Source organism: Fistularia commersonii, chromosome 31, assembly GCF_037954325.1.
Source record: "Fistularia commersonii isolate RoL2024-O1a breed Wild chromosome 31, RoL_Fcom_v1.0, whole genome shotgun sequence".
NCBI lineage: Eukaryota > Metazoa > Chordata > Actinopteri > Syngnathiformes > Fistulariidae > Fistularia > Fistularia commersonii.
In genome coordinates, this window is record NC_141314.1 from 3723639 (window position 1) to 3743234 (window position 19596).

Here is a 19596-nt window from a genome sequence, read left to right on the forward strand (position 1 = left end):
ACTAGATGGCCCAGTTTATGACAATATATTCAATATGTAATAATATTGTTCATATTGTAATAACAGTCAACCTATAAAAATATTTTTATTGATTCATCATATCTGACTGAAGTTAAACATTGCCTCTGTTTCTACTCTTGGTGGGGATTTTGCATTTCTTTTAATCACTGGATGACTTCCGCCATGCGTTGATGTGGACCCCGGCATCATCACCGGCCGTCTCCTCGTCCCCGCTGGGATTATGGATTTACTCGCCGCCTGCCGTTCACGCTCCTCAATCTTAATCCGTAAATCCGTCATTTCACAAACATCACGGGGGGAAAAAAAAAACTCGCTGCCTAGCCTAGCCACAATGTGGGTCATAACAGCGACTTCTATTGGTGCGGGGTGGTATTATTGGCTGGAATACAACCAGTCACTTAGAGGATGTGCAGCATTTGTTTCACAGCCGTGAGTGAAGCAATATTAACTTTCATATTTGAATAAATGAGAAATAATTTTAAAGGTGGTGAGAAGAACGCCAAGGGTAGGAAAATCAAAAAATTGGATATTCATTATATAGCTATAAATTAAAATAAAATTACAATTGGAAAAAAAATACAAATGTTATTAAAAAAAAGAGAAAACAATGAACAAAAAATGGAAATGTAAATTTATAAATAGACACCGAAATAAAGAAATGCTAAACAAATAGATAAATGAAATTAAGGTCCTGGAAGAAGCCCCCCCCCCCCAAAAAAAAAAACAAATATTAGTTGCCAGACTGATCTAAAAACGCTAAATAAATGTAAAAAATAAATAATATAAGATAATCGATAACATCGATACATCGAATACACAAATACATAAAAATTGATAAACTGGAACAAAAGAAAAATGAACAACTAGTCAGAAATAGATAAATTAGATAGATAAATGAATTTGAAAGAATAAAAAAACAAATAAGTACTAATAAATATAAACAAATAAAAAAGTCATAAGTAAATACACAAATAAATAAACACACTCGTAAATACATTGGAAAAAAACAAACAGAAAAAGATACAATTGCTTGAAAAACAATAGTACCAAAATAGTTCTGGGAAATGCAAGAAAAATAAAAAATAAAAGATAAATATAAATTAATAAATAGCTAATTAAATAAACAGACATTTGATTAATAAAGGATAAATTAGGGTTAATAAAGGGATTAATAAAGGATAAATTACTTAATTTATTAATAAAAAATTTGTAGCTAGCTAGCTAGCCTGATAGATAGATAGATAGATAGATAGATAGATAGATAGATAGATAGAGAGAAAGCCAGTGACCTCACTATGGCAATATTACTAAAATCAATTAATATGAAAATACATTTAGCATACAAAATCTAGTATATGATAATAGTATACAATGATAATAATAATAATAATAATAATAATAATGATAGTTAAACCAAAATGGACTTCCACCAATAATAATAATAATAATAATGATACTGATAACAACCACAATAAATAAACATACGAACAAAACAGAGATTTAAAAGAAGCAATAAAAGTGGTAAAATAAAATGAAAAAGAAAAGAAGTAAGCAAGTAGCAAGAATTACTTCAAATTGTTTTTTTTGTTACATCAACCGTGGAGATAAAAAAAAAATAGTTAAAAAAAAAAAAATTCTAAATGACAGATGACACCTACGTGGAGGAGGAGGGAGGAGGAGGAGGGCTCCTTCACTCCTCCCTCCCGCCGGCGCGCTCAGCTGCGCCCCCTAGCGGCGACCCGCCGCAACAGCCGCCGCCGCCGCTAAAGCCGCCCCGCCGCCTCCGCGGCTCCTCATTCAGTAGAAGATGGCGGACTGCGCTCCACTGTTTGATGAGGATCTCTCGTCCCTCGTCTTCGACTACCTGACAGGAAGCGCCGGTGGACAGGTAAGGTCCACCCGAGAAACCTCGTGGGATGTGGGGTGGGTGGGGGCGCGTGCACGCGCGGGATGGGCGGATGGGTTGTGTCGGAGGGTGCACGCCGCTGCGGCACCTTCCTCCACCGGAGTCTCCACCGGAGCCCCGGCCGATGCGGAGCCTCTCCCGCCCGGGTAGCATCTCACCGGTGGACCCCCCCCCCCTCCCCCCACTCCACGCGTGTGCGTGTGGTCGTGGGTGCGCGCAACCGCCGTCTTGGCTTTCACGTGTCTTCTTCTGTTTTGGAGAGGAAGTGTCACAAGCCGGTGAAAAGACCACCGAGCGTGGACACGCGTGGCACCCGTGACACCCTTCCTCTCTCTTCCACGCGTGGATGACGTGGAAATGCAATCGGGTGCAATGTATATATATGTGTGTGAGTGTAAACTTTTTTTTGGAAAGGGGGGGGGTTTGACGCATTCTTGCGGGGGAGAAAAAGTTCAAGAGTCCACGCAAACCACGTGGACGCGTGGAAGTCGCCCGCGGTGTTGTGACAATCCGGTCCACGACTCGCCCCCAGCTTCTCTCTTCATCTTTTCTTACAAATACACACACACACACACACTCAGTCACACACACACACACACACACACACACACACATTCACACGCACACGGTCCTTTTACCCCACGCTGCGTCTCCACGGATCCACGCAGAGGGTCGCCGTGGAAACGCCGCGGTGCAACCGGCGTCCTGATCCGCTCCTTCTGCCGTTAAGCCTCTTGCCACCTCACGGTCTTAACCGGTGTGCGCGTGTTTGCGCGTGCGCGCGTGTGTATTGACCAGCGTCGAAGTTGACCCCCCACCCCACTCCCACTCCCACTCAAATCACCGATTATCTACAATTACACGAGATTTGTGCGTGATTGGAGCCGGAAGTGGCGGTGATTGACGCGGAAAAGTTGTCACTGTTTTTTTTCTTTCATAATCGGTGTTTTGTAACCCACGCGTTACAAAACACCCCCCCCCCCCGCAACCCCGCGATTGTTCCGCCGTGGGAACCCGCGACCCTCATCGACTGTCAGTACCCCCCCCTCCCCTTGCGCTCCGCAGGATTTTTGACCTGTCGTGACACTGTCACGTCCCGTGACCCACTGTCCACGCAGCCCCCCCTTACCCCCCCCGCAGAACTTTCCGTCGCCTCGCGGGGGGGATGACGCGGCGCCCCGCGCCCCCCGGCGTTTCCGACGCACGCCGAACCCGTGCGGTGAAGCCGCTCCGTGCGGCGGCACTCGACCCGGCGATGCGGCGTGCGTGACGTGGCCGCGGTTCGGGAGCGAACACGCAAATCGGCGATTTTCCAACGGGAAATCGTCGCCCGGTGACTGGAAGAGATCAGGTCTAATCCCCCCCACCCGTGGCAGTTTTTCGTAATTGACGCGACCGTGCACCCCCCTCCCCGCACGCAAACACGCACACGCACCCCCCCCCCCCCCATCCGCCGTGGGACGCATGTAACATATAGATTTGCGTTGCAGCTTGACTGCGAGTCCTGAATGCATGATCACGATGTAGCTTGGAGCTGGGGTGCTCGTGGTGCATGCGTGTGTGTGCGTGTGTGTGTGTGTGTGTGTGTGTGTGTGTGTGTGTGTGTGTGTGTGTGTGTGTGTGTGTGTGTGTGTGTGTGTGTTTGAGAGCCACTGCTGTCACAGCTGATTGGCAGTTAAGCAGGTTAAGTCAGTGTGTGGTGGGATTCAGGGAGACTGGACTATTTATAAACTTGCAGCTCCCACACACACACACACACACACACACACACACACACACACACGCGCACATGCATGGTGTATAAGGGTCTTTGTGTGTGTGTGTGTGTGGGGGGGGCATGCAGATGTGGACACGCCGGACGCCGTAACGTTTAAGAAACCTCACACACACGTCTCTTTGAACAATAACCCCCCCCCCACTTGAGTGACCCCTTAGTGAGACTCCTGACCCCCTTATATAGAACCCCCTCCTGGTTATATTAGCCAAGGTCAAAGGTCACATGTTGAGCCGCGCCGTGTTCGAGCGAATTGGAAACACAGTAATCGCAAAGCAAACTCTCCAGTGCTACTAAAAGTAGTCGTTATATCAGTAACGCGCGGCAATAAGTACGGCCGTTGTTGGCGGCAATGAAGTTCACGAAGTGGCGTGCAGGTTTTGCATTTTATTTCTTTTGGGGATCCCCGACGGCGTTGAAGAGTCACACGATCACGGTTGTGTTCTGAACGCACCGCGCCGGGCCGACAAGTTGGTGATTTCCCACTGGCAGATGTCGGCGTCTTTGAACGTGGCGTTTTCGACCAATCGTATTTCCGCTCGCCATCGAGCAGTTGGAATCCCCGCGAGGAAGAAGAAGAGGAGGAGGAGGAGGAGGCCTGATTTGTGTGTGAAATGAATCGGGGGTTGGGGCGGGGGGCGCTGTGAGTGTTTTGATTTCTTACGGCGCCGTCAGATTAACCGCTTGTTTTTTTTTTTTTTTTTTTTTTTGCCGCAAAGTCCTTGACTGACGCGGAGGGTGGCGAGCAGCTTGGAGGCGGGAGTAGTGGCGGAGGGGGTGAAGGAGAGGGGGGTTAAAAAAAAAAGTATCACAAGTTCTGTCTTAAGGTGTAAAACGATAAGGTTGTCTGTCCCTCAAACGCAGCGTTAATATGTTAATATTTACTCGGGGCTCTGAGAGCGGCCCGCGCTCGCTCGCTCGCTCTCTCTCCCCCAGTGTGTGTCTATGTCGCTCGTCCCTGCTGGTTGGTTATTATAATACTACTCCATCCTCGTGACTGGAGTTACAGAACAGGGCTGCTGCAGTCATGTGAGTTGTAGTGGAGGAAGGGGAGGGTGTGTGTGTGTGTGTGTGTGTGTGTGTGTGGAGGGGGGAGGCGTTGCCGTGACGTCAGAGACCGACAGGCAGCCTCCTCCTTACCCGCCCCCAAACATGTGACTCCTCTCTCTCTCTCTCTCTCTCGCTCTTGAACATACATGGTCGCTGGCGGTTTTGCTGCAGACGCTCGGCCGCCGCGCTCCACGCCGCTTCTGTTTTTCATTCAGATTAGCGATGGGATACCCATACCCCCCCCCATCCCCCAAACACACACCCTCCAACTGATGCATAGGTTTGTTTTAATGCAGTGCAGTAATAATCAAAATATAAATACATAATAACATAGAATATACACGTATTTTGTGTTTCCTGTGATGGATCTGCTCCGTCCTCGGACCCTGGCGGAGGAGTCGCCCCGTGCTCCCGCGCTACTTATCTATCGATATCCATAAACAAACCCATAAAGATTGGAAACACTTTGGATTTTTGAACAGCAGCGGTAAGCGGATGACCCCCAACCCGACCCCCGATGAACGACCGAACAGTCCCGACCCCTTTTAGTTGCTAATCATTGACTCACCAGCTGCAGCTTTACCCCGCTGTGTGCAACGCAACTAGACAAATAGTCAGTCAGGCCCAAACATGAGGGTGGGGAGTCTCACATCATCATTATTAGTATTTTTACTATTGTTATCATTATTATTATCCATTCATTGATTTATTATCTATACTACTTCTCCTGCATCCAGGATCACAGGGCTGCTGGAGCCTGGTTATTATTATTATTATTATTATTATTGCTGCTATTATTGTTGTTGGTAATATTGTTGGTGTTATCGTTATTCTAACAGCAACACTAACGCAACAATTATAACATTAATGATAATAATATTCAATTATTAATGTGGTAATAGTATAACATTTCTTCTACTGCCAATAAAACTACCAATTATTTATTTAAACAGGAAAATATTATTATCATTATTGTTTTTTGTTGTTGTTATTGATATTATTATTATTTTGCTGTTGTTCATTTCATCATATTTAATGTTGTTTAAAAAAAACAATAAAAATTGTAATAATAATATATTAACAATATTTATAATGATTAATATTTTAATAATGATAATAAAAAATATGATAATTGTGGTAATTGTGCTAATGATTATTATAATAATTATTCTTATTATTTTTTTTTTCCCATAGTGCTGCTGAGAAGTTGTGTTGTGCACTAAAGGTTAGGTTTGGAGTTTAAAAATAGATGCCTCCTACCTAACAACATCAACAACAAGATAGCAAGACACACACACACGGATAGTCAAAGTGTCCATCCACAGACACGGGGAGAACATGCAAACCACATAGAAAGGTCCTTTTGTCGTAATCGAACCACGGCCCTTCGTGCTGTGAGGCGGAAGCGCTAACCACTGCGCCGCAGTGCCGCCCAAAGGGAAACTCCTTTAAATAAAAAAAAAAAAAACACAGCCATTTTATTTTGAATTAGATGAAAGTACATGGTATAAAAAACAGTGCTTTACTGCTGTAAATGAAAATGACAGTAATGACAGTGAAGTAATTACAATTGTACCAGGGTCATCACTTCCTGTTGTAGACCTTCAAAATAAAACCTTTCAAATGTGCTTAAATAAGCTTCCCAATTGATTCAGACATGAAACATTACAAAATAAAAGAAGGAAGTTGAGTGATTTCAGACCGTGGGTTTTGAATAATCCTTCCCGATTGCCCCCCCCCCATCCCCCGCAGCCCCGCCATTGTGGACTAATCCAGATAAAACACTCCAGTCTTTTAAACATTAATCGCGTCTGTGAGACGACGCCGGCCGTTTGCAAATGGAAAACGTAATACAGCACGGAGCCATTAGTGCGCAGTCGCGCTTGCCTGTCCTGTAACCACGTCACGTGCATGCGCGAGGCGGTACGCTCCCTTCCCCGGCTATCCGGTGATCCTCTCCGATTTCGGATACAAAGTCGATCGGGTACAGACGATTGGCTGGTCGAAGGGGAAATGTGCTTTGCGCTTGGGTGTGTATGAGTGGGTCAATTGTTTTCCCAGCATATATAATTTATGTTTCATTCCTGAAAATTTGGACCAAAGTTCAAACTGGGCTTCCCACCCTCTTGTATTCTTTTACATTTTGCAGTAAATGTTTGAAAGGTCAATATTACGTCAGGGATAGAAAGCAAGTATTTGATCTAGTCGTCCCAGTTCTGCGGTTGGATTCCGGTCCGACTGGCTGACATGTATGCTTTAGCTTTGGGGTTTATGGTCGCTAACGGACGCAATGGTAGCCGACGGGCCGAGGAACCTCCCTCACGTTCTTTCCGTTTCGGATACTGGTTTGTTTCACCGCAGTCTGACCTTGAGGGCGACCTTCTTATTCAACATCCAAGACTCCCCCTTCGTGCCTCAGGTGAGAAAAGGGGCGCGGAAAGTAATTAGCATAACGACACAAACAAACATCAGCATTTCTCGGTCGCCGCAGTTCACTTGAATCCCCCATGCAGAGCGGACAGCGAGCGGCGTGGGCGGGCTCGTTTCACTCCATGGACGCTTGAACGCCAGTCAGTCTGATGCTAAATTGCGGTGGCAGGAAGTAGCGAGGGCGGGTAAGAGACCAGACACTCAGGTATATAAATAACAAGGACTTTGACGTTCCAACTGCCGCTGACAGATGCCGGTGTAATCGAAAGCAACCGGGATTTATGTCGTCACGGCGACGAGGACGGGGAGGTTTCTCTTCGCCGCCGCGGATCTAGATGCCGTTTTTGTTTCTTCTCTCCGGTCGCTTTGCGTTGTCAAATGGGGGAAGATTTGACTCCGAGCGGATTAAGAAAAGGCAAAGCAGATTAAGGGGCATATTTCAGGGTAACGTCGCCAACCGGGGGGGGGCTGGACGGGTCGGGTTTGACGATCTGGACAGGAGACCATTGCCCTTTCACTTTCCAATCGGCAAAATTTTGACCGTTTAATCTGTAAATTTTGCTTTTTGTAAAGTTCCACAGTGTCGTCTGCAAAGTGAATGATTTTTTTTGTAATCATAATGGAAAATTAGCGCCGTCTTACTTTCAAAAACACTTTTCGAGGCTTCCCTTCAAGGCGGTCAGTCGGGTGACTGGTCAGAACTCCCCGTGCTAAGCTAATGGGTTTTGCGATTGGCTTAGGGTTTTCTGCCAGTGTTCCAGCAGCGTTGTGATTGGTCGGTTGGTTCAGGTGACAAAACCGCCTGGTGGGCAAACACGGCGCCTGGAAAAGGAGTGGACCCACACACACACACACACACACACACACACACGCAAACACACACAAGCTATAAGACACCCAGGCCTGGTGGAGTAGGGCGTGGTGTTTATTTTGGGCTGGCGGTGTGTTTGAGCTGTACGTTGGTGATGAAGGTGGAGTTTGCCTGCTGTGGTTCTTTGTATCTGGACTGATAAGCAAACACAACCTTTCTGATGGAACCGCCACATCTGCAACGCCAGAGGGGGTTGTGGAGGGGCGTGGGGGGTTTGGCAACATTTCAGAAAACAGCCTTTTGTCCCTGGTTTTGTCCGGAATCCCAGCGTCTCCTCCTCCTCCTCCTCCACCCGCCGTCTGTCTGAGTCGTGATGCGCTCTGCTGCAGTGCAATGTGTGCAGCTCGCAGCTCCTACAGTGACTCACCTGTCCCTGCAGCGGACACACCAGCTGTCTCACGGACACACACACACGCACACACACACACTCATGCACACACCACTCATGCTCGCCCGTGTGCTCGTGTCGAAAAAAAAACAAGCTGCGAAATCCCGGGTTTGCATTGAGTTTGACTGACACCCATCAGGCGGTTGACGAATTACGCCTGTCTGCAGGTGACGGGCAGGTCAAAGGTCATGGCCGTGTTTTTGCTTTTTTTTTATTTTCTTTAGAAACCAAACAAGCATTTGCTTGATTGGCCTGTGATTTTTTTTTTAAACTCGTAATAAACACGCAATACACGTTATAAATGTGTAATATCGAAGCTGCAATCGGCTGAAACCCTGATCAAATTGAATTTGTTTCCTTTTATTTTATTTTTTTGCATTTTTCATACTGGACTCTTGAGAAGAAACTCCTTAATTCGTGAGAAAATAATAGAATATTGATTGTATCCCGGGGTAATTACAGCAGTAAGTTTTTGCCGGCGTTGATCAACTTATGGATTTTTCCATTACGCCTCGGCGTTCTGATGTCATGGTTTTCGTTTACGACACGAGATATAAATTTTTTCTTTTATCGCGCCGCTTTCCGGGGTTTCGGTAGGGACGGTGTGGTGGTGGTGGGGGCCTAGAGGGTCTGGAGCTTCCCGTTCCCGTTGCCACGGCGCTCAGACCAACAAGCGAAGTGTAAAATCGATGGCGGCTCGGCTCAAAATCGAGTGCTCTTTCGCTCGCGCCCCCCACCACCCTCTCCCTATGGGGGCTGGAGTGCTACGTCAGGGCCCCCCCACCGCACCAACCGGAGATCCATCAGATCAGGCATCTGGCTCTCGGATGACACTCCCACCCCTAGCCCTGTGTGTGTGTGTGTGTGTGTGTGTGTGCTGAGCTGTGCAAGTGCACTCATGATGGCAGGTGAGGCTGGTGGTGGGGGGGTTGGAGGAAGGGGGGGTCTCTAAATAATTAATCACATGGTGATTTGTCAGTTGCTTGCACACGGCTTCTCGGTGAGAGGGGGGGGTCAGAGTTGTCGTGGCGACCCCCTCCTCACCCCCTCGCCACCCCACCGATTCAGATTAAATGAGGATGAATCATCTTTTTTTTTTTCTTTATTTTCTTTTCCTGACTCCGCTGAGAGGATATTAGTTTTCTCCCCCCCCCCTCCCCAAAAAGGTTTCCTTATAAGGCAGCGGAGGGAGGAGGAGAGCGGCGTTCTCCCTGGTAGAACCTGTGCACGTGTGTGCGCATGTCGTACGCCGCGACCTTTTGACCCTCACTTCCTGAGCCCGACTTCGCTTGTTCATGGCCCTTCCCTCGCCGCCTCCTCTGAAAAACATAAAAAAAATCACGGCCCGCAGCATCCCTTTTTCTCGGTTACCATGGCAACAACCCCCCTCCTCCTAACAACTTGCATTCTAAGACTTGTTTTTTCAAGAGCAGATTCCAGATTACGACGTTAAAACACCTGGATTCTCCATACTGATAAATATTTCGGATCGGCACACAAACCTCCAAAAAGTACATGTTAGTATCACGAAATATCTTTTAGTTCTCGGAAACTGAACTCGTCGTTTCGTTTGATTTGACCGCAAAACGTCCACGCTTGTCTCCAGACCAGCCGCCTCCGGGACCCCGTGGGTTTTTTTTTCAAAATAAAAGAGCCAAAAGAAGAACACCCTTGGAAATGTTGCTGATGCGTTCGATTGTCGGGGTCGGATATCAGGAACTTGCCAGCTTTGCGCGCTCGAAATGGAACGGACGTAGATTGAAGACGTCGAGCGCTCGTGTTGGCGGCAGCGTGATCGCCGCTGTTTGCTCGCGTCACTCCGGGTGATCGACCTCCTCCTTGATCTTCACCGTAGCCCCGCCGCCTCCCCCTCCGGCGCCGCCTCGGTGACATTTACCTGGAGCTGCGGGATAAATAGTGGCGGCGAAGGCATTACGGCGTGATTTATGTCCGAGATTTGCTCCCACTGGCGGTATCTCGGGGTTATTTACTCACCCCGTCAACGCAATTCGTCCTGTAAGAAGGCGCTAACGTCGCTGCTAGCTTGATGGCTAACAACAGAAAACGGTATCAACTGAACTGAATCAGACTGCTGATTGGTCAGCTGTGTCACATGGGCGCGGTTGACTGCGGAAAAGTGGAAGTTTTGTCATTCCCGCTTTACCGCAGGTGCGGATGATTCCGACGGGAATTATACTTCGGAGGATAAGAGAATAAAAAGGGCGACGCAGCGGTTGGCGCTTCTACCTCACCGCAAGTAGGTGGATTCCCACGGGTGGAGGGGATTTGTGTCTCCACATTCTCCTCGTGTGGAGTTCCTCCGTGTACTCCGGATTCTTCAGAGTCCTAAAACATGCAGGAGGTCCATTGCAGACCCTAAATTGGTCAGGTGGTGAATACAGTGATCCCTCGCTATAACGCGGTTTACTTTTCACGGTTTCGCTACTTCACGAATTTGCATCGTGCATTGTGTTCTGCATTCTGATTGGCTAAAAAGTCACCCTTCTTCTCTACCTGTGTGTCAATAACGTTGCAGTTTAATATGTACACGTACGTAAAACAGCTTGCCAAATTTACATTACGTACGTGCAAATTCTCTTGCAATTTCGAGTTTCTCTAAAACCTATAATGTTGACAAAACGCTCTGGACCGACAAAAGCACCTGCGGCAGGGTCCAAAAGGCAGAGGAAGATGCTATCTATCGCAGATAAAGTTAAACTTCTGGACATGCTAAGGGAAGGTAAAAGCTATGCGGCTGTAGGTCGGCATTACGGAATTAATGAATCTTCTGTTCGTTCCATAAAGAAGGAAGAAAAAAACATAAGGCCGACAGCAGCAATGTATAATAGAGTATTTAATTGTATAATAATTGTAAAAAAAAATAAAGGTTTCTACTTCACGGATTTTGCCTATCATGGGTTCTTTTTGGAACGTAACCCCCGCGAAAAAACAAGGGTATACTGTAATGTGGTGCGTCTCTGTATGACCCGAATGAATGAGAGATTGCTTGTAAGCCTGAATGGTGTATGAATAAATAAAATAAATGGTTTTATGTCAATCAGAGGGTTCATGGGTGATTTGCATGTCTGTATGACGTGAATGAGTGGGTGAATGGCCATGCGTCTCTAGCTAGAAACAAGAAAAGTTGACCAATAGCTTCAAAAATTTTTTGTTTACATCATTCCAAGTCTCCACACACACACACACACACACACACACACACACACACACACCTGGAGATTGACCAGGGTTGTTGTCGGGATGAGCAGTTAACCATCCACAGCAAATGGGTGGAAGAACTCGTGTTTGCCAATCGTTGTTTATGTTTGAGTCATGCGGCGTTGCCCAAGTAACCTGTGTGTATGTTTGTGTGCATGTGTGTGTGCACGTGCAGGAACTAGAAATACCGTTACGCTGCTGTCAATGCACACACAGTGACGTATCGTTGCTGCGCCGCATTAACGGTTAAAAGAAACGAACAATTCTTGTCCGACAGGAAGTACAACTGATTTCAATTCACTTAAAAAAAAACAAAAAAAAACACGCTTTCATTTTGAAAAACCCGGCGATTGCGACACACCTGACGGTTTTTTGACCACGGCGTGATGTCTGCGCTTCGCAGACTAAACTGAATGTCGTCGCTGGCAAAGCTCAGATTAAGTTAATCTTTTAATTAAGGATTATCTGACGGGATCCCCCACTTTAATTACACCTGATATTGTATTTATATCAATTACAGTCATTTAGTCATTCATTGTGTACGTTCGGGGCGGTTGGGGTGATGGTGGTGGTGGAGCCAATCCCGGCTGTCATTGGTGCGAGGGATGAGGGTTTATCCTGGACGGGTCAGTTGTCAATCACGGGATGTCTTCATGTCAGTCATGGGGTCGGCTGTCAATCAAAGGGTCCACATATAGAGATGTCCAACTATTCACACCTCGGGGGAATTTTAGAGTCTTAAGTAGACTGTTTTTGGGAGGAAGAAGAACCTGCACAAGTAGAGCCCATTGGAACTTTGTTTCTGTTGGTTTGTTCCATTGGTTTGTTGCAGTAAGAACCTTCTTACTGTTAGCCAAGAGTGCTAACAGCTGTTTTTGGACAGTGGGAGATGATGGAGAGAGGTGAGGCTTAACCTGGAAGGGTTGACTTGCCAATCACAGGCTTACCTGTCAGTCACATTTAGAAATGTCCAACCGTTCCATGGACAACGTGGAGTCTTCAATGAAACCGCTGTTTTTGGACCGTGGGTGGAAGACAGAGAACCTGGAGAGAACCCAGGCGGGAGAACCTCGGTAGAACCCACATGTTGAGCGCATTGGAACACCGAGGTTAGAGCCTGGAGGAGCAGGATCGAATACTGCCACGAAAACTGACAGGTGGAAAAAAGATTTCAGACACAACTGAAACCCTATTGGATGAAATAATAATGAATAAAGAAAGAAAGAAATAAAAAGCGGCGGTTGATTTCCCTGAGGTTCTCCCGAGAACTGAGAGTTCCCTTCGCAGTTCTCGCCGCTCAGTTCCGTTTAACGCAGCCGAGTGTAAAAAGAACATCAGTTAAATTTTTTTCTTTTGAGCGGAATTTACAGAAATCTGAAAACCCCCCCCCCCTCAAATTAGGACCTCCGGATGCGAACGGCACGTTTTGCTCAGCTACACTTCCATGATGCTCCACTGAATGCTCATTTGTACAAAATAAAAAACATATAATAATTGTTAGAATGATAACCATGCTAATGATAATAGAACAATTTTCTGAGTTAAATAAAGTGCTAGTAATAATAATAATAATAATAATAATAATAATAATAATCCTCTCTTGCATCTCATTTTTTGGCTCCCTTAAAATTCAATTTTTAGATTTAATCAACTCTTTGGGGGGATTTGCTATCTTTTGTTTCCAATAGAATCACTGATGCATTGGTGCTCAAGGATTTCTCCTAATTTATTTCCTTTTTTTTCATTCATTTTTTTAATGAGGGAGACAGCAGTGATTAACGATCGCAGTGTTTTTGAAAATAACTTTTTTTTTATTTAGAATAAATAAAGTTAAATAAATAACATAAAATCAACTTCAAATAAATCCAATTAAAAATGTAATCATCAAGTCACATTCACATTTTTATGATTTTATTTTTGTAAATCAAGGAAGTGCTTGTGGTGTTTTTCACTTTTACAAAAAATATACTGATGTTTACAAAGCAGACATGTTATTTTCCCTTTTAGAGTGTGTGTGCATGTGTGTATCATTTTATATTGTGCGTGTGCACGTGTCTATGCATGTGTCCTCATCCAAACCTTTACCTGTCATTTGTATTCATCACAGTGGCCCCTCCGGTGTGTTAGTGGTGTCAACAACCGGGGGAAGTGGGGTGTGTGTGTATGGTGGTAGTGTGTGTGTGTGAGCAAACAAACACGACGCAAACACACCACATTCCCCCTCTTCAGTCCAAAAAACATCCGGTTCACTGATAACTCGAAACCTATATGTGGACCCGTGATTGACAGTTGACCCCGTGATTGACAGCTGGTTTGTCCCGGCCTCTCGACCCAGTGACAGCAGGGATTGGCTGTCGTCCCCCAAGCCCCGCCCCCCCACCGAACCCAGTGTTCGTAGATCCAGTGTGTACGCACAAAGATCGCCTTCTTTCGATGTCACAGGCGTGAGAAAAGATGAATAATTAGGGAGATTAGCCGCTCGCTCAGCGACCATGCTTGCATGCGCCGCCACCAACGCCGCTGCCGCTCCTTCACCGAAGTCAACGCCGGATGAGAAATTTCCCCCCGGAAACATTGGCCCGACCTGTGGTTGCCATGGTGACATTGATACATGGCGGGGGCGCCATTGGAAAATCACATCTCTGTTGATATCTCTTGGACGTGGGGGGGTGTGATTGGCAGGTGGGGGGCCTTGGTGACACACACACACACACACACACACACACATACACACACACACACACACACACACACACACACACACACTCACACTCCAGGTTAGAGCGCAGCCAATCTTGGTCAGAACCAATGTGGAACACACACGTTGGGTGAGCGGAAGCAGCGTATTTATCATAGCCCGAGTGCGTGCGTCTGCATATGTGTGTCAATCCCAACACACACACACACACACACACACAGGCACACACACACTCCTTCTCTTCTCAGTAATCCACTGGTCCAGTGGGATTATGGGATGTGATTACGACTCGTGCTGGACAAGGTTAGGGATTCGTGCGTTTGAGGGCATTATGTCATACTGTGAAGTTTTTCCGAAAAAAAATAGCGGCTATTTTCGCGTAATTTTGCATTGCAACGACAACGCAAAATTACTTCCTGTTTAAGAACAGGTAGTGTCTAAAATGAACAAACCGTTGTTATTAGACCACAATGAAGTGTTTATTAAAACCTCTCGGTGAATGAGCGGCACCTGTTAGCGTAGCAACATTAGCATTTTTTCCCATGAAATAGAATGTAGTAAAACTATCAGCAATATAGTAGTATTTGTAGTAGTAGTAGAAGCAGTGGTAGTAGTGATAGCAGTCATAACTATCATGTGACTGCTAAGCAGCTTTATCGGTTTGTGGAGTGTTTGTAGTCTCAACACAATGACAGTTGGCTTATCTCTGTCGTAACCTACACCACCGTGTGTGTGTTAGCGCGCGCAATAGGGAAAGTGTGTGTGCGTGAGACGAGTCCGCGTTGAGCTGAAGCGGGTTCTCAAGGGCACGGGTGAAAGTGAGAGGAAAGGTTAAAGGAAATTTCCAGAGCTTGGCAAACATGGACGCACACGCACACACACACACATGCATGCACACACACATGCATGCTCACACACACACCCTGGTGCCAGCATGGTTCATAGCCGTGGCAACAAGGTACCAGGGGAAGGCAAGCACAGACTGGTGGGAGTGCAACACACACACACACTTTCACATTAAACACACACTGCCTGATAGCCGCTTTTATCTGCGATCACAGCCGTATTAGATGTAGTTCAATGCAGGACACACACACGCGCACGCAAAGACGCAGGGGCACACACAAGCACACACACACACACGCTCTCTTTTACACACACACTTCCTCGATTACACCGCTTTAAAAAGCATTGAATGTTATTTTTAGCTGATGTTGCATCCTCGGATAAAAGCAGCATTAATGTGTGTCTGCCTCTGTGCTATTAATAGACACACACACACATTTAGAAAAAACTGCACTGTCACATCTCACACACACACAGACACACACAAACACTCACACACACGCGGTTGACCCGGGTGTGACCTTTCGCTTCTGTGGTAATTAGGGAGTCGTCATCGATTCGATGGAGAAAATAGGCTGGTAGCGCTCGGCTTCGGTTGCACAGCGCTGTGATGTAACCTGTGTGTGTGTGTGTGTGTGTGTGTGTGTCTGCACTCAAGCGTGTTTGTGCAGACACACTCTTAAGACAAAACACTTGACACTTCTTCTCCCAATGATATTGTCTTAATTTAACTGATTATTCAGTAAACATAATCGCCTTTGGTGGTGGCTGATTGAAAGTTTGGAGACGTGTGTGTGTGTGTCTTTATCTGTGTGTATGTGTGTATTTGTTTGTGTGTGTGCATATGTCTGTTTGTGTGTGTGTGTGTGTGAGTCATTAGAGTGGGCTGTAAAATGGGCAGCAGGCCTCTACCTGAGAGCAGCTGAAGGAGGTGGGATGGAAACACACACACACACACAAACACACACACCCAAGAATTGATATTGAACTAATGGAAAATGTCCGCCGCTTTGTTTTGAAACTAAGGTCATGTGACTCGGGGGTAATTTTGTCAATAACCGAACAAAGATCAATAGTTCAGAGAATCCGAGCGGTTTAATAAAAAAGACAACTACCTGGTCGACTTCATCTTCTTTTCTATCATTGCCGTGGAAACCATTTATTCGGTTTCATTTTCCAATCACGTCCTGGTCGGTTCCCCGATTGTCCATTGTCCCCAGTAACCGTGGAAACGGCCTCATAGAAGCCACCGGGATCAATAATCGGTGGTTTTCTTTTTTTTTTCGAGAGTTTGGGGAAACAATTGGGCATCAATTGCAGATCAATCAGGTGCTCGGATGGTATAGAACACACACAAACACACACACACACACACACATGCAAACATACACACTCTTGTATGGTACTTGTCTGGATGTCTTTAGGGTTAGTGTGAGTGTGTGTGCAATTCCATGTGTGATTGTGTGGTTCTGACTGTGCGTGTGTTTATATGTTTATGTGTGTGTGTGTGTGTGTGTGTGTGTGCATTTCGTAAACTGAACCTGCCTCCTGTGAAATCTTTACTGTCACTTCCTTCATGCCTTTTGCAGTTTTTCTGTTTTCCAGTGCTTTCTCTCTCCCCTTCTCTCTCACTGACCTACTTCCCAAAGGCTGCCCAGGCTTGCGTGACCACAGCGCTCACTTGTACAGAGCTATGGCATCACACACACACACACGGACACACACACACACACACAAACACGTGCATGCGCAGGGTTTTGCATAATGCCTGCTCACATGTATTTACTACGCTCCTCACCTGAACAGCGTGAAATAGTTTCAACAAGACATAAACAACGCGGCAGTGCATGTGTGAGTGGTTGATGGAGTCCATGCAAACGCGCACACAGCTCCGATTTGTGGTAAAAAAGCTAACAACGCTTCTATTAATAAGCATTAATAAAGAGGTAACAATGGTGTGCGGGGCCGTCAAGGCATGATTCAGGGTTGAAGTAAACGGGGGCGGAGCTAAGCATCCAAACCCCCTTCTCTGATTGGCCGAGAGGCTGTTGGATCCGTATGACCAAAATGAATGGAATGGATTGAATGTTCAACTCCCTCCACAGACTGTCAGAATCTAAGGAAATGGAACGCACAACACGGCGTGAAGCATTTAGCATTTTTACCATCTTCCATTCTATAATTTTGTTTTTTGCTAAAGATGACATATCTCTCCCTATTGTTATTATATCATAGCAATTGAATAACCTCAAAAGTCAATAGGAATCATTGTTTACTGTATTTAAACCATTTTAGGTTGATCAAGGCAGAAAGCCGCCCACCCTTAGCTTACCCACCTGTTGTGGTTTTTCGCGTGCTCCCTCGACGACCACTCGCTCAGCAGCGGCGGTCACGTCTGCAGTTACCGTGGTATTACCCTTCTAACACGATCGGGACCCAGCTCTCGGGTTTGTAAAAAAGAAAAAATTGCAAAACGATCGCTGTCTACTAGCTTGCGGGCGCTGACACACCCTCACGTGTAAATCTGCCACGGCGAGGCGGGGGCGCCGTTGATGCAAGGAATGCCCATGTTGTGATGCAATATGAGTAATGAGTCAAATATTTTTATGGTGACTCTGTGTATGTGTACTGCAGACGTGTGTCTGCAGGTGTGTTAAGGTGTTTGTTTTGTGGTTTAAATGTCAGGGCAGGTTTGTACGAGTCTTTTTCCTTTTGTTTTATTTTTGTTGTTTCCTCTTCCAGGTCGATTGAGGTGTCTGACGTCCATTGTGATTTTAATTTCTCGCAGTGTTTTCTCTGGCGCCGACGCCCCGGATTCCTCCGGATTAGCAGTCTCTTGCTCCTAAGCAGAGCGGTAGCGATCAATCTAAAGCAGTAGAGCAATAAAAATCCCGTCAGAAACAAGTCAATACTTGCTAGCTGCTGAAGTAGCTCACTGCCTGGTTCTATTTGTAAAAACAAGTTTTTCTGCACAGGTTTTTGTAGAACTACACCAAAATGTAAAGGATTGGCTGGACATTTGCTTAAAGGTAACCACCTGTGAGCATGACAGCCACTTGTATTTGCAAGGCTAGCTAGCTAAGAGGTGCTTTTGACACTAGAAAAATCTGTACAGTTTTACGTTTTAAGATCTTAGTGCTTGCAGAAACTAGTCAGCTGCTGGTGTTGAATCTACAAGGTTAGCTGGCTAAAAGTTTTAACACTGTTTTGACACTAGAAAAGCGTCCATTGATACAGTATTTTTCAAAAGAAGTAGCTTGATTTCACCTCACTCTTGATGTTAGCAGAAACTAGCCAGCAGCTAGTGCAGTATATGTAAGATTAGCTAGCCAAGAGCTGCTCACACTTGTAACACTAACGCTGTAGTTCATATAGTAGTTTTGTCAAAGGATTAGCTTGTCTAAATTATCAGAACCGGATAAGCTGCTGGTGTTGGATATGCAAGGCTAGCTAGCTATGTAGTGCTAATACTGTTGTGACAATAGAGAAATACTCAAAGCATTCATCTGTACAGTGTTTACGTAGAAGGATTAGCCTCATATAACCTCACTCTATATGTTCGCTGGAACTAACCAGCTGCTAACACTGTTTTGTTACAAATGGCAAATAGGCCTTTGTTTGTGCTGTAATTGGAGGAATATGGTCAAATTCCAGGCGTATTCCCAGGATGAGACAGATGTTAGCTCCGTCGCTACATCAGTGGAAGCTACCAAGCATTGAGAAAAGATCCTGAGCTGCCGTTTCCTTAAACCCAAGCACGTTTCAGATGTCAGGCAACGCACCCCATCATTCTTGCATCAGGATGTAGCTTAGTCGGCGCCGCCGTGAGCCGCTGCTAGCTGCCGGGGCTAATGTCAGTCGGCGTTGATTGACAGCAGACGGTCATCGCCGCAGCATGGTGCGGCTTGCCTGCGAGGTTGTTGCGGAGCACACTCAAACCGCCGGCATTTGCCCCTTTACACGCGTAAACACACACACACACACACACATACACAAAAATGCACACCTCTGCTGGGCTTCATGCTTCCTCCTGCTGCCGACCTCATTTCAACCCTTGCTGTCTCTCGCTCCTTTCGCTCTCACCCCTCTCTCACCCCCCCAAGACCTACACTCACCCCTCCACCCCATCTCACCCCCGCCCCTTCCTCACTCTTCTGTTTGACTGTTTTTCTCCTCTTCCTCCCATGTCAGTTGTATCCGCTGCCTCACAATTTTTTTTTTCGCTCTCTTCAAAGTGGCTTCTCTCTCTCCCTCCCTCAGCCTTTCCATCTCTATCGCCTTCCATTATTGTTCTCCCAATAGTTCGAAGCTGTCTGCAGCGAGATAAGCATTTACTGATGAAACAAACACACACATGCGGCGCGATGTTCTGCGAGCGGTGGATATTGCGTCA

General features: G+C 46.2%; 1 protein-coding gene across 1 annotated transcript in view; it reads left to right on the forward strand.

Moving 5' to 3' along the window:
* Positions 1–1745: 1745 nt before the first annotated feature.
* The window catches only part of ppargc1b (peroxisome proliferator-activated receptor gamma, coactivator 1 beta), an 82529-nt gene continuing 64678 nt past the window's right edge, over positions 1746–19596 (forward strand). The window contains exon 1 of the mRNA XM_086139292.1: positions 1746–1909. Coding sequence (XP_085995418.1) covers positions 1829–1909 — 81 coding nt within the window. The 5' untranslated portion in view covers positions 1746–1828. The remainder of the gene's footprint in view (positions 1910–19596) is intronic.